Genomic DNA, 13,346 nt, shown 5'->3' with positions numbered 1-13,346 from the left:
ACAGCAGTTTTTTGTGTTACAAGTGGTTATTTTATACTAAATTTTCAAATATTATTTATAATTATCTAATCAATGTATTGTTGCAAACAAAAGACATTGCATAAGAAACAGTTTATTAAATTTAATAAGCTAAAAAGCTGAATGCTTAAACAATTTAAACTAATTATAATACAGAAGAAAAACCCATTGAGAGAACTTTCATGAAGTTTTAACACAAGAGAAACATTTAAAACAGATTGCTCTGTTGAAATCTTGGAACAGAACAATTTCATGACTGTTTCTTGTACTGAAAGTGTTAAAGATTGTCATGGTCTTTTCTTATTTGATGAAGATTCAACTGACAAAAATATGTTTAGTAGTCATATATAAAACTAATATCATTTATATAAAAAATTATTATAAATTGCAACACAGATATTGAAAGCATTGCAAAATGACACAAAACATTGGTTTATAGCAGGGATGGGCAACCTGTGGCCCGCAGTAATATTTTTTGTGGATCACGTAAAATACGAATAAATATATCAATTTCCCAGCTTAAGGAAGTATGCAGCAAAAATTCAAATGTTTTTTTCAACAACTTATGTATGTGAATAGTTTTTCCACAATTAACTTAGTTAAAATTGAAACAAAAAACCAGCTAACAGACACATCAAAACTAATTTAAAACTAACAGTGACTAATATTTAACCAAATATTTCTGATATATTACATTTACATCAGTTCCAGAAGCTAAATTAAGTATACCTATGCTAATTTATAATTATATATGAATAAAAAATTGTGATTTACCAACATTTTTTTCGTCTTTTCTCTTGTATGTGGCTCGTGTCAGTTCAAAAGTTTTGAAATGCGGCCCTTACATAGAAAAAGGTTGTTCATCCCTGGTTTATAGTATTCAAAACTCATAGACAGGATTCCTGGTATTCACATAGAATAAAACTGTAGCTACATGCTCTAAATTTTGTTTACTGGATTCTAAGTTTTTATAGAAAATTTTGTTATTATTTTCAAACAACTTTTAAGATATTTATTGAATGTATGTAAGAGACAATTTGATATTTTTAAATATACTTTTTTATACTTAAATAAATTTAAGATATACAGTAGAGCATCGTTTATCTGAATCAATTGGGGACTGGGGTTGTTCGGATAACCGATTATGTACAAAAAAAATACATTAACCTATCCCGTGTTGAAATTTTTCTTTGTTGCGTGTCGCTTCGTGTTGAATTTTCGTCGATGTTAAGCCTAATGTAAACTTTTTAAAATAATAATCGTGGCTATTGTATCATTAAAAAATTATTTTTTTTAATTTTTACAAACAAAATAAATATATTGAAACATATAAAAACAAAAATATTATACTCTGGAAGTTAATCTAGTATCAAAAACGTTCGGTTCAGCACCACACACAGTCCTCAGAAAAACACCACACAAAAATGCCAGTGCTGCCAGCTAAAACACATACATCAACAAAAAAAATATTGGAGTAGCCCAAGATATAGCAAAAGATTGCAGCGCCACAGCACTAGCAAAAATTTAAATTTGCCGACTGGAATTCTTTTGGATAACTGACGTTTCGGATAACCGACTTTCGGATAAACGATGCTCTACTGTATATATATTTTAAATCGTTAATAAATAAATAAAAAATACATAATAACAAAAATATAAAGTACTGAAGCTAAATAGTTTTCCTGAAATAACATCATAAAAATAATAAATGTGAGGTTCCAGACAGAGTCCAAACTGCCTGTTAAATGCACTAAAAACAATATTTTAATATTGAAAGGAAATATGACATGATACATCACAAATGTTGCTTCATGTCATGTCATTATTATAAACAATGTAAGTCCTGAGTGCAACTTGAATACATGTTAGTATCTAATTCAATGTCAGGCCAGAGAGTTCAAACTTTGACAATGACACTCATAGAAAAATGACAGAATTTAATTGAATTGGGAAACTGAATAGTTTATGAAAGAAAACATTGTGTGTTGTAGTAAAAATTTCTAGATGTCAGAACAGAAACTATAACAATCTAAAATATGAGCATAGATTTCAAAGTTCCATCAACATTTCCTGTTGAATATCAAAGATCATTGTTTTTTGTAACCCAAGTTGATCTTATTTCTACTTGGAAACAAAGGAGGAGACCAATCAGGAAATGACAAGAGGGAATTGGGACCATTGAGAGCCTGGAATTTGGGAATAAAATTCTTTAAAAACTCATAATTTCAAGGACAGGCAGTGGATTTCTCTTTTCCAAGTTCATGAAGTGACACTGTGCATCCTTTTTCTGTGCTTGTGTTTTGCTATCATCATCATCATCATCATAGTGCTGTTGCATCTGTCTTTGCTGAACTGCAGGCATTGTCACTCATCTTTAGACTAACCATCATCTCTGGACTTGATAACAACATTGTCTCAGGGCCATTGGCAGATTGAGGGACTTCATCAAAAACAAACTGAACTCTTTAGATCATAGTTTGAGTGGAGCATCCTTTGTATGAAACTGTAAGCTACCAGTTTATTTACAAATAAATGGGTTTCATTTGTATGTCTGCCATTACCCACACATCATCCCTTATTTCTCATTCATCTTGACTTGATTTGAATTGAGTTTGAATCAACTTCTCTCTTTTCTTCTTGTCAGCAAACCTCACATAAACAATTGTTATTTTTCTATTTTCACAACTTAATAAAGATGCTTAATGAATTAAATTATAGTTATGGAAATTATAATAAAAAGTTTTATTAATTCATTTGAATTATATTATTATTGAAAAAATATATGATTTTTATTAATAATTGATTTATTTCAGTTTATATGTCACAGAAGATGAATTATAGAATTAATTTTCCTGATGCTTTGAAAGAAATTATAAATGAAGCTAAGGGTTTGGAATGTTTAGGATTCTCAATTCCTGATATCATTCGTGATATTGCATTGGAGGTATAAATTTTATGCAAATTATATCAATAAATGTTATATTATAGAAACTGAAAACTAATAAATATATGTTTTGTTAAAGATTGTACGTTGAATATTTTTTCAATGTCATTTCATTTTATTTATTATCTATTGATACGTAGTTAATTGTGGAAACTACGTATTATCAATAATACGTAGTTATTATTTATTATTATGAGATTTTAACATTTTAAAACATCAGCCCAAGATCAATTAACAAAATCTGAAAGAAATAGAGACATATTACTGTTGTTCCTATATAAAATTTCAAGTTCTTATTTTTAAATATTTTATTCATTTTCTAAATGCTCTAATGTCTGTTTTAAGACACAAGAGGACAAGAGCAAGAGAGAAAAATTAGGAAAGATTATTTCATGATGGAAGATGGGTAAGATAGGAGATGCAATAGAAAGGAATATTAAAGCATTTGGAAAATGGATAAAACACTTAAAAATAAAATAAGAATTTGAAATTTTATATAGAAATAACAGCAATGTCTCTATTTCCTTTCAGATTTTGTTTGTTAATTTGAAGCTGGTACCAAAAGAAAGATACCAAATGAAAGGAAGAGAAAGATACATTAAAAAGAATGAAAAACAAAAAAAGCATTAGTAATATTTTGAATGTTGAAAAATAGATCTTTAATTTTTAAATTTTCAATAATGGTTTAATGCAAACAAAAATAATGTTGTTTCAGTTTGTGAAAATCTCTAATAATAATTTTAAAACAAAATTAAATTTCAACAACCTTTTCAATGTTTAATTCCTTCTTTGCATTCTTAGCTATTTCCTTTATACTGTCTTCATAACATATACTGTCTTTCATTTTCCACGTTTTTTGTACTTACTGCATTTTTGCATTCATATTTCACCATGCATTGTATTATGACAATTGTTACTTTTGCCATGACTATCACCCCTTTAAATTGTGCCTATTTTTACTGTTACACTCTGTATAGTATATTTTTTAAGTTAGATTTGTTGGTCACATGACTGAATTAATGATGATATAGTTACAGGAAGGATTATTATTTTAATGTTTGTTAATGACACATTGCTAAAACATGAATGCACTTGCAACAAAATATTACTAACAAAATATTTTATTTCAAGTTTATATCTCATTTCACTATTAGCTATAATTGTTAAAAATGTCAATTGCCATCCAGGCATTTGCATTTGAACAGTAATTTTCTTGTAATTATTTCACATCCTTAAAATATCTAGAATTTTTACTTTTTCTAATTAATAGAAGTCTCTGTTTCTGGCCTTGCATATTAACACAACAAAGAACTGTAGTATAATCTTGTCTATTCTTTAGCATTTGCATGTTTAAAAATATAAGTATGATCAAGCATTGTTTAAAAATAAAGTGCTGTTTTATCTGCATTATAGATGTTTCTCAGTGAATATTTAGCAATAATTTTTGATCATTCTGTCTTTATCAATTCAGCTGATGCAGAATCAGAACTTTTCTTCTCGTCACAAATGTGCCTGTACACAACGTTCTTTTGTTTTCTCCATCAGTTGCAATAAAATCTTAGTTAAAGTATTTTTAACTAATTCTTCTGCTTTATGACATATTAGTAGTCTCTTAACAGGTGCATTTTTTTGTGAATATTATTAAACCAAAGCTTGAAAGCTAACTTAAGTTCACTAACTTTTTCAGTTTGATTTCTCTTGCAAATCATGTTCACATTTTTTCCTGACATTTCAGTATTCAGTCTGTTTTTCAAAATCTTGCATAAAACTGGATGTGAAATTAGAAACTGTTCAACAGTGTTCCTTGACTTATTTTTGGTAATTTATCATAACATTCTAAAACTTCAAGTTTACTTTTAAAGGAAAATCTTTGTGTTCATTTGCTTTTTCCATTATGCTAAGAGGAACAGTATATTTTTCTTTAAACAGTAATGATCACAATTTTCAACAATAGCAAACAGATAGCCTATAAATGAAGTAACAAATGACAGAAGTCAAAATTTAAACAGCAGCACTGCATACACTAGTCACTAGTGACTGTAAGATTAAAACAAATATTTATTCTATTAAGAGTAAACAGCTTATATGATTGGATGATTTATTTTAAAGTGATTCTGATTGTTGTGCTAACATTTTTATCAGAACAACATGGCTTATAACTGTTTTGTCAGTTGGCTATTATTATTTGTCTAAGTAAATTCAAAATTATCATTAATAACACAGTGATAATTATAAGTGAATCTCTGATTACAATAAGCAAAATCTTTGTAATAATATTTAATTTATGTTTTAGGACATGATTCTGACAATATCAAACAACCTATAATATATTCTTGATTACAATAAGTGGCACCTACTATATTTAATATTTTGTTATTTGTCTTAAAAAATTTAAAACTTTGTTTTCACATTTTTATGAAATATAAAAATATTTTTATTCATATTTACTTCTTTTAGTATATGTTATATTATTTTTCTAGGAAGAAAAATTTTTTAGTCAGCGAAATGGATTAAATAAAATATTAAAAATGTTAAAATCTGTTTTGGAAATGATGAATGAAGCTCAGGTAATGTATTTATTTATTATCAAATTACAATAATTTAGAATAATTATATAACCAATAATAAAATACAATCCTAAAACTGGCATATTTATGCCTATTAAATCTGCTAAGTGTTTACAGAAACTTTTAATTGTTCTTTACAACTCAGAATATTTTACACAAGAGTTTAATTATATTTAAAAAATTGTTACTGTTTTTAAAAAAAAGACTTTTTGTAAATGTATAACTTTAATAAAATTGAAAAATCCTAAACATTCATTTTTTTTTTTAAAACATGAATATCATAGTGTTTTTGTGATATTTATTATATTGAACAGCATTTTTACAGTTCAAAACAAAAGTTTTGAAATTTTAATTTTAGATATACAGTAGAGCATCGATTATCCGACCCCCGATTAACCGTCACATCGGTTAACCGACCGTTCTAGCCGGCAAATTTCAAATGTCCGTTAGTGATGTGGCACTACAATATTTGGCTACGTCTTGGCTACTTTAATATTATTTTTGTTAAATGTTTGCGTGTTTTAGCTGGCATCAACGGCTCGACCATTGAAGGGAGGCCAGTATTTAAACGAGACTTAATTTTCTAATTATGAGTGGTTATTTGTTTTGTGAGCAATAAAATAATTCAAAGATAATTTTTAACGATACAATAGCGATGATTATTATTTTAAAAAAAATTTTTGTTAGGCTTAACATTGATGAAAATTTAACGTGAAGTAGGTTAACAGCGATATACTAATATACTATACTAATAAAGTATTTTTTTTTTCCATTCTTTTCGGTTATCCAATTTTTTCAGTTATCCAACCAACCCGAATCCCCAATTGAGTCGGATAATTGATGCTCTACTGTATTTTTATATTTTTTCTTTTAATGTACATTTTTATTCACAAACTAGCATTTGTTAATTAAAATATACTTATGCTGAATTAAAGTAAGATACTCACATAATTACAATTCTGGTTGGTCTGATTTAATATTTTAATTGTTACAGTTATTACAGTTTTTAATGAGAATTCTATATTTTTATGAAAACTTGTGATTTTTTTTATTTTTCTGAGATCTCACAGTAGTGCAAAAACATATTTTTTAAAGTTTTTGTTGTTATATGGAAGAATTTTTATTGTTGCTGCTTATTGATGATATGAGTCAGCATGATTTATTTATGTAAAATTTATTGCTTAATTAATCAAAATATTGTTAATATCATGTTTAATGAAATTTAAACTAGCAATTGCAAAGTTTTGTGAAATTCAGATTGCTTTATTATGATAGTGGTGTGCTAACTGTTTTCATTTCCGACCCCCCCTATTTTGTGTAAAATTTTGTTGTGACCCCTGGATAGACAGCAGATGCTTTATTAATCATCAATGTAGTTAAAGTGAAATTCTTTCTGGGATTTGCATGCTTATGTTTTTGCCTTATTAGAGGTCTTAATAAAGCACATAATTCTATGAAATAATAGTTTTATTTATACCAGTGGTGCACAAACCATGGGTTGTGATTCCTCTCGGTGTTGCAACCCAGGGTTTGTGCTCTACTGGTTTATATGTTTGTTGGGAGTATTGGTAATCAGACCTTTCAAAGAAAGAAATACAATTTAAAGAATCAATATGAAGAGAAATAGAAGTGAGAAACTGGTAAAACATGTATTCTACTCTTGGAAAAAGTCACTCAATGAATTACATACATTTTGCTGACATTTCAAACTTCTAGTCAATATAATGAAAAGACCAGTGGTCTAATATTAAGAATATCATTTATTATTTAAATGAGAGAGAAGAGTTTGAAAAGTTGTAAAAATTGAGAAAGTTTAGTTTTGAAGGAAGTTTTCATGAATCAGCAAATGACTTGTGGAGAAAAACTTCATCAAAGTTATAAAACAAACATCAAAAGAAATCTTTTCTGATTTAGTATTTGATGAATCACCTCTGAACCCACTTTTGGGTTTTTTATTAACTCATCATAACTTCAAGGGCCAGTTGTCAATTTCTCTTAGAATCCATTATGAATGTGTCAAAATAATTAAATATAAACATTTAACCTCATTTATTGAACTAAATATTAATATCAAGAAATTTGAAACATTATATTTTTGCTTAAATTCAGGCAGAACTCAGATTCTCTGTCCCTCTATATTTTTAGGTTTAAAAAAATAAGCACCAAATATATGTAAAAGTTATTGTATGTAAATTACCATTTATGGATTTATACAACACATAAATATTGTTTAGTGTTAGAATGGAATATTTTCTAGGAATATAAGAGAAAAACCTGTATGCATATTTTTGTAAAAAACTTTTTAAAAGTTTTTATATTACTTATTTGTTACTGAGTTTTATGATTGTATTATTATTTATAGCAACATTGTTTCAATGTTGCTATACATTGTAATGCGTTTTATGCCCACAAAGATATTTTAACATTGTAAATAGAAGCACCGTATGAATGTAACAGTTTAGCTCGGGGAAAAAAGTGGGTGAAGTTCGTAAAGGTATTGTAAAAAGTGTTTCCTTGTGTTACTTGACATTTCTACTTATGTTATTATATTTGTCAACTTAATGTTTGTAATGTGTACTTCCTGTAGCACTGAAGAGGGACTAGAAAAATAAAACTAGCCTGAAATGCATATGTGAAAATACAATAAAGGAGTTTCTTAACCTGACTTGCTGTAAGATAGTCTACCGAAGGAATTATTTCAGATTAAAGAGACAACCATTCACTGAACGAATAATACAGCTACAATTCAACATAAATTTAAAAAAATAGATTAATTTTGAGTCTTCTTTAATTGCAGTTATGGATTTAAATATATAAAGAGTAAGTCATCACAGTTATGCCCAAGTGTACTGATTTTTGAAAGAGTAACCTGGAGTCATCTTTACAAAAATTCTGGCTATTCATATAATTTAAGGATCATAAATGTAGTTAAAACAAAACTTACTAATTAAATCAATTAAGAAATATGGTAAAGCATCTTGCATTTTCCAAATTATTGTGGGTGTTGAACCATATGTGATCATAAGCAATTTTTAGAAAACAGGATTTGAAAATTGGATCAACCTTTGATGTTCACCGAAAGTTTGCTATTTTATGTATCTGTTTTCAATTTTATATATCTGCTTATGATCATAAATAGAATGTGTTGAATATTCTATTATTGAAAAACTGCAGAATTTAGAGTTAGCTGCATATGGTTCTAGATCCATGATACATGTACAGTTTAATTATAGTGAAAAAGACAATAAACGTGAAATATTTTTGCAGGTAAAATTATTAGATGCAGAAATTCAATGTTTGAATAAAACAATAATATATGGAGTGAAAAGATTAAACTGGACTTCACTTGGTATTCCAGATTATTTAAAGAGGTGTGAACAGGTAATTATAAAAATAAGAGATGATTTGCATTAAATAAATTTTTAAAAATATTCATTTAAATATTATTAAAATAAGAAATTATTTTGGAATGCTATTTTTATCAAAATAATTTCATAAGGAATATTATAAACTCAAAACTCTGCTTTATTGGAACTCACTAACTTAAATTGTTGTAATTTCTTGTGTATTTTCTGCAGCAATGTATAACTCACGTCGGAATATACCTGCAAAAAATTGCTAAAATAATAGTGAAAAGATCACATATTTCACACCACTGTATATTCTGTGCTTCTGAAGTTGCTGCTGAAAACATGTCACTTCACTTGTATGAAATTTAGAAGTTATTGCCTTAAACATTCTATTTTTTCCCTCACTATTTAATTTTGTTTCTATTAGCAATTTATTGTAAATGTAATTGTAAAATAAGTGAAATAGAAAAAAATGGAATTTTTGAGACCAAACTCCCTAAAGTGTATTAAATATCAAAAATAATAATTATACATGTTTGACCAAAGATGAATCCCTTCATATGATAAATATCTTATACAGAAATCCTTGTTAGTTCAAAATTCAGGGGATGAAATAATCGCAACTTCAAATTATCAAATTTTGAATTATCTGAGATTTACATATTTTTATATATGCCAAATGACACATAACATGTAATTTATTAAGCAAATGGAATTTGACTACTTATACAGAATGCTATTTTTGTTAATTAATAATTAATAATAATATAAATAAACTGCAGATAAACAGCATGTATCTGGTGAGAACCTCACAGGTTGCCAGATAAGTTTTATAAAAAGTGAAGCAGAATTCCTTGAAATGTAGCCCAAACTATTTTTAAAGTGACCCCAAAAAAGGTAGTAAGTTGTCCAAGTCTAGTAGCCTAGACCCCAACAAATATCTCAATCTGCTACTCATAGCCCAATCTTTCAATCCCAAAAACCAACTGTATTTTATGAAAAATAAAAGAAAAAAGGATAGTCTGTGGGTAAGGTAACACCCAAAAATGTGTTTCTGTAAAAGTGAAGACATATTGACCAGATTAAAGTTATTCTTAGTCTATTGTTCTCTCATAGTATGGAAGTATTTTGATCTAAATGAATGAGTTAACATATGCATGGCACAATTTGGACAGAATTATCACTTTGAATTTTGAAGTAGCCCTATTTCAAACTGTCCAAATTCTTTAACTTGTAAATTCCTATATCTCCGGCTGGGACAAAAGTACAGTTATGAACTAACAGGATTTAAAACTATCTGAGTTTGCATTAACAAGGATTTTCTGTATATTGTAATTGTTAGACCATCCAAAAGGATGGTAAAATTCTATTTTGTTTATCCAATTACTGTTTATAAAATGTTACAAAAAAATTAATTTTATTACTTTTGTTATAATTTGAAAGTTATTTAATAACTTTGGTCAATCTCAAAAAGCATAGTTTATTTCTACATTTAAATAATTTAAACAACTTAACACCCTTCTGTTATTAAACACCTGTTTAATATCTTACCCATATTACCTACTGCTTTCAAATCTTCCATTATTAATTAGAAAAGATTTTATTACTACTTTTATTATAATTTTAAATACTATTTTTTAATATGTATTTGTTGATTTATTGTAGTTTGATTTATAATAAGTTTGTAAGTTTTTGGATATTTGCAGATAAAGTTGATGTTGGTGTAAGACAAGCAAAAAATGTTCCTTGTTTACTAATAAACTTTAGCTTTTAAGAAAAGCAGTTTTATTTATTAATAGTGACAGTATGGTGCCAGAATTCACTGAATTTGAAGATATTATTTAATAATAATATAAATAGTACACAAGTATTATTTTAGTTAATTTAAATCAAATTTCTACACTACAATGTAGTGTAGAAATTTGTTTTAAAATGTAGTGTAGAAATTTTGTTTAAAAACAAAAAAAGCAATGTCATCACTATTTTAATTTGTCTTTAGTTTTGATTTCATTAGCAAATTGAAAAAAATAATGCTTTTTTGTGTAAACAAAATGAAACATGCACAGTTAAGCTAGGGATATTGTTTTAAACATACAGTATATAATTAGGTTAGTCATTAAAATTTCTACAGAACACTTTATGGCCTACTAGTATAATAATTATTGAGTCATGAGTCTTAATTATTTTGAAATAGCTGTTTGAAACAACTTGGACAAACTGTTGTTTCAAAACAATTTTAAAAAGTTCATTTTTCATTATTATTAAATATATTGATTTTTTACTTTTTAATAATAAATTCTAAAATACATTTGAAAAAAATTAATCAGGAAAAGATTTTAATGTAGATAATATAATATCTGTAGTGTATTAGATGTTTGAAGAGTTACCTGGGTTGAGATGAAATTGGGGTGGTTATATGGCTTTTGGTAGGAATGATTACCATACCACATGGAGTAAATAAGCAGTAAATAAAATAATTGTTATTAATGTCATTGTTGTTGACTTTACTAAGTAGGTTATGTGTAGATACTACAGTATTCAGCAATAGAGATGTAAAAGTTAATTGCTTAGTTCTTATTCATTATGAAGAAGATACACCAAAATTGACAGTTTTTTCTGAATAGTTCAATAGTCATTAAATAGAAATGAGAAAATTAGCAGAAATTTATCAGCTTTCAAGACCCAAGTTTAAGTAGTTAAATAGTTTTAGTTAACTAAAACTATTATTACCAACACTGGATTCAATGTTCACATCTACCTACATGCAATCATACTCAGCACCTTTTAAAGCATTGAAAATGCAATGTTTCTTGAAAGTGTGCTGCACAACTTTTTCTGGATTTTAATCTAAATGGTTATGATGCTACTGTATTATACTAACAAGACAGAACTAAGTTGACTCCTTAAATATTTTCTACTACTAATATTGGTCTAATAAAATCATTAAAACAACACAATAGAATTAAAAATAAGATTTATAACAGTAGAGATTACTAACTATGACATATTACATTGAATCTCAGACACTTTTGAATGTGCATCCGATTTTCAGAGATACTAACATCTGAAAAAATATGCCTCATGCATTCATGTATATATAATAACATCATTAGTTTTAGTTTTAGTTAACTAAAACTAAAACTAATACTCAGGAATGAAACTAAAACAATATTAGTGTTGATTCAGAAGAGCCTAACAAGGCAAGTGAAGAGATTTTTGATTTTGATACCATGGAAGACAGTGATATATATATAGTGATATATACATATATATACTGACAGTGATATATATATATATATCACTGTCATATGTCACATATATATATATCAGTGGTGTGTAGTGACATTTGATGATAGGGAAGCTGTGACGGACTTGGATAGAATCATTGGAAGCATTATATGATATTTTGGCATGTAGCATCCATGAGCTAAATTGCATGAGGTAGGTGCTCTGTAAAGTGCATGTGTGAATGAATATAATCTGGCTGCTTTACAAAATTCAGATATTTTTGTTATGGAAGCTATCCTGTATTCGACAATACAGAACTTCCATTGGGAATATGCATATATGAATTCATATTTGAATATAGAATAGCAATCTTATCATTTCACATGTATAGAAATTTGTAATAAGATACAGAATGCAGTTATAATAAAATATTAATTTTAAGTAATTCAAAGTATGTTAAAATATGAAAATAATTGCACAATATGTATTTATATTTTAGAAAATACAAGGGAAACTGCTTCCACAGCTTCCACAACAGAATCAGTTTTTTTATCATAAATTTGTCTTGAGTTGTTTGTTTAAAAAAATTTGTGGGTAAGCATGTGGAAATTAAGGTGTATTTAGATTTGAGTAAATGTGGTGATTAAAACTTGGATTTATAAGGACCTTGAATAAGTTCTCGCTGTTTTTTTGTGAAAATTAACACTTTATTTTAAAAAAGTTGTAATAAACACGTCACTGAAAGTATTGTCCATCACTAGCCACTACTTTCTCCCATCGTTCTGGCAGCATTTGAATTTCACGTCGGAAAAACGACATGTCTTTTGAGGTTATCCAAGAATCAACCCATTTTTTGGGATCGTCATAAGAATGGAAGTGCTGCTCAGCCAGGCCATGTGCCATCGATTGGAACAAGTGATAATCCGAAGGGGCGATGTCTGGTGAATACGGCGGGTGGGATAGGACTTCCCATTTAAGCGTTTCCAAGTACGTTTTCACCGGTTGTGCAACATGTGGCCGAGCATTGTCATGTTGCAAAATCACTTTGTCGTGTCTCTGCTCATATAGCGGCCGTTTTTCCTTCAATGCTTGGCTCAAACGCATCAATTGTAGTCGATAGCGATCTCCCGTGATAGTTTCGTTTGGTTTGAGCAGCTCGTAATAAACTACACCTAGCTGATCCCACCAAATGCAGAGCAGAAGCTTCGAACCATGGATATTCGGCCTTGCTGACGATGT

The 13,346-nt window shown here is 27.9% G+C and overlaps 1 protein-coding gene across 1 annotated transcript in view; it reads left to right on the top strand.

The window, feature by feature from the left end:
- LOC111631552 (dynein heavy chain 10, axonemal-like) overlaps window positions 1-13,346 on the top strand; it is a gene marked incomplete at its 3' end in the record, with an annotated part of 405,219 nt that overhangs the window by 89,320 nt on the left and 302,553 nt on the right. Inside the window, exons 16-18 of the mRNA XM_023375809.1 lie at window positions 2,832-2,962; window positions 5,443-5,529; window positions 8,797-8,910. Coding sequence (XP_023231577.1) covers window positions 2,832-2,962; window positions 5,443-5,529; window positions 8,797-8,910 — 332 coding nt within the window. The remainder of the gene's footprint in view (window positions 1-2,831; window positions 2,963-5,442; window positions 5,530-8,796; window positions 8,911-13,346) is intronic.

The sequence above is a fragment of the Centruroides sculpturatus genome, unplaced genomic scaffold (assembly GCF_000671375.1).
Source record: "Centruroides sculpturatus isolate CEXI.00-Female unplaced genomic scaffold, Cexi_2.0 scaffold686, whole genome shotgun sequence".
NCBI classification, from domain to species: Eukaryota; Metazoa; Arthropoda; class Arachnida; order Scorpiones; family Buthidae; genus Centruroides; species Centruroides sculpturatus.
This window is presented reverse-complemented; position numbering and strand designations above follow the sequence as displayed.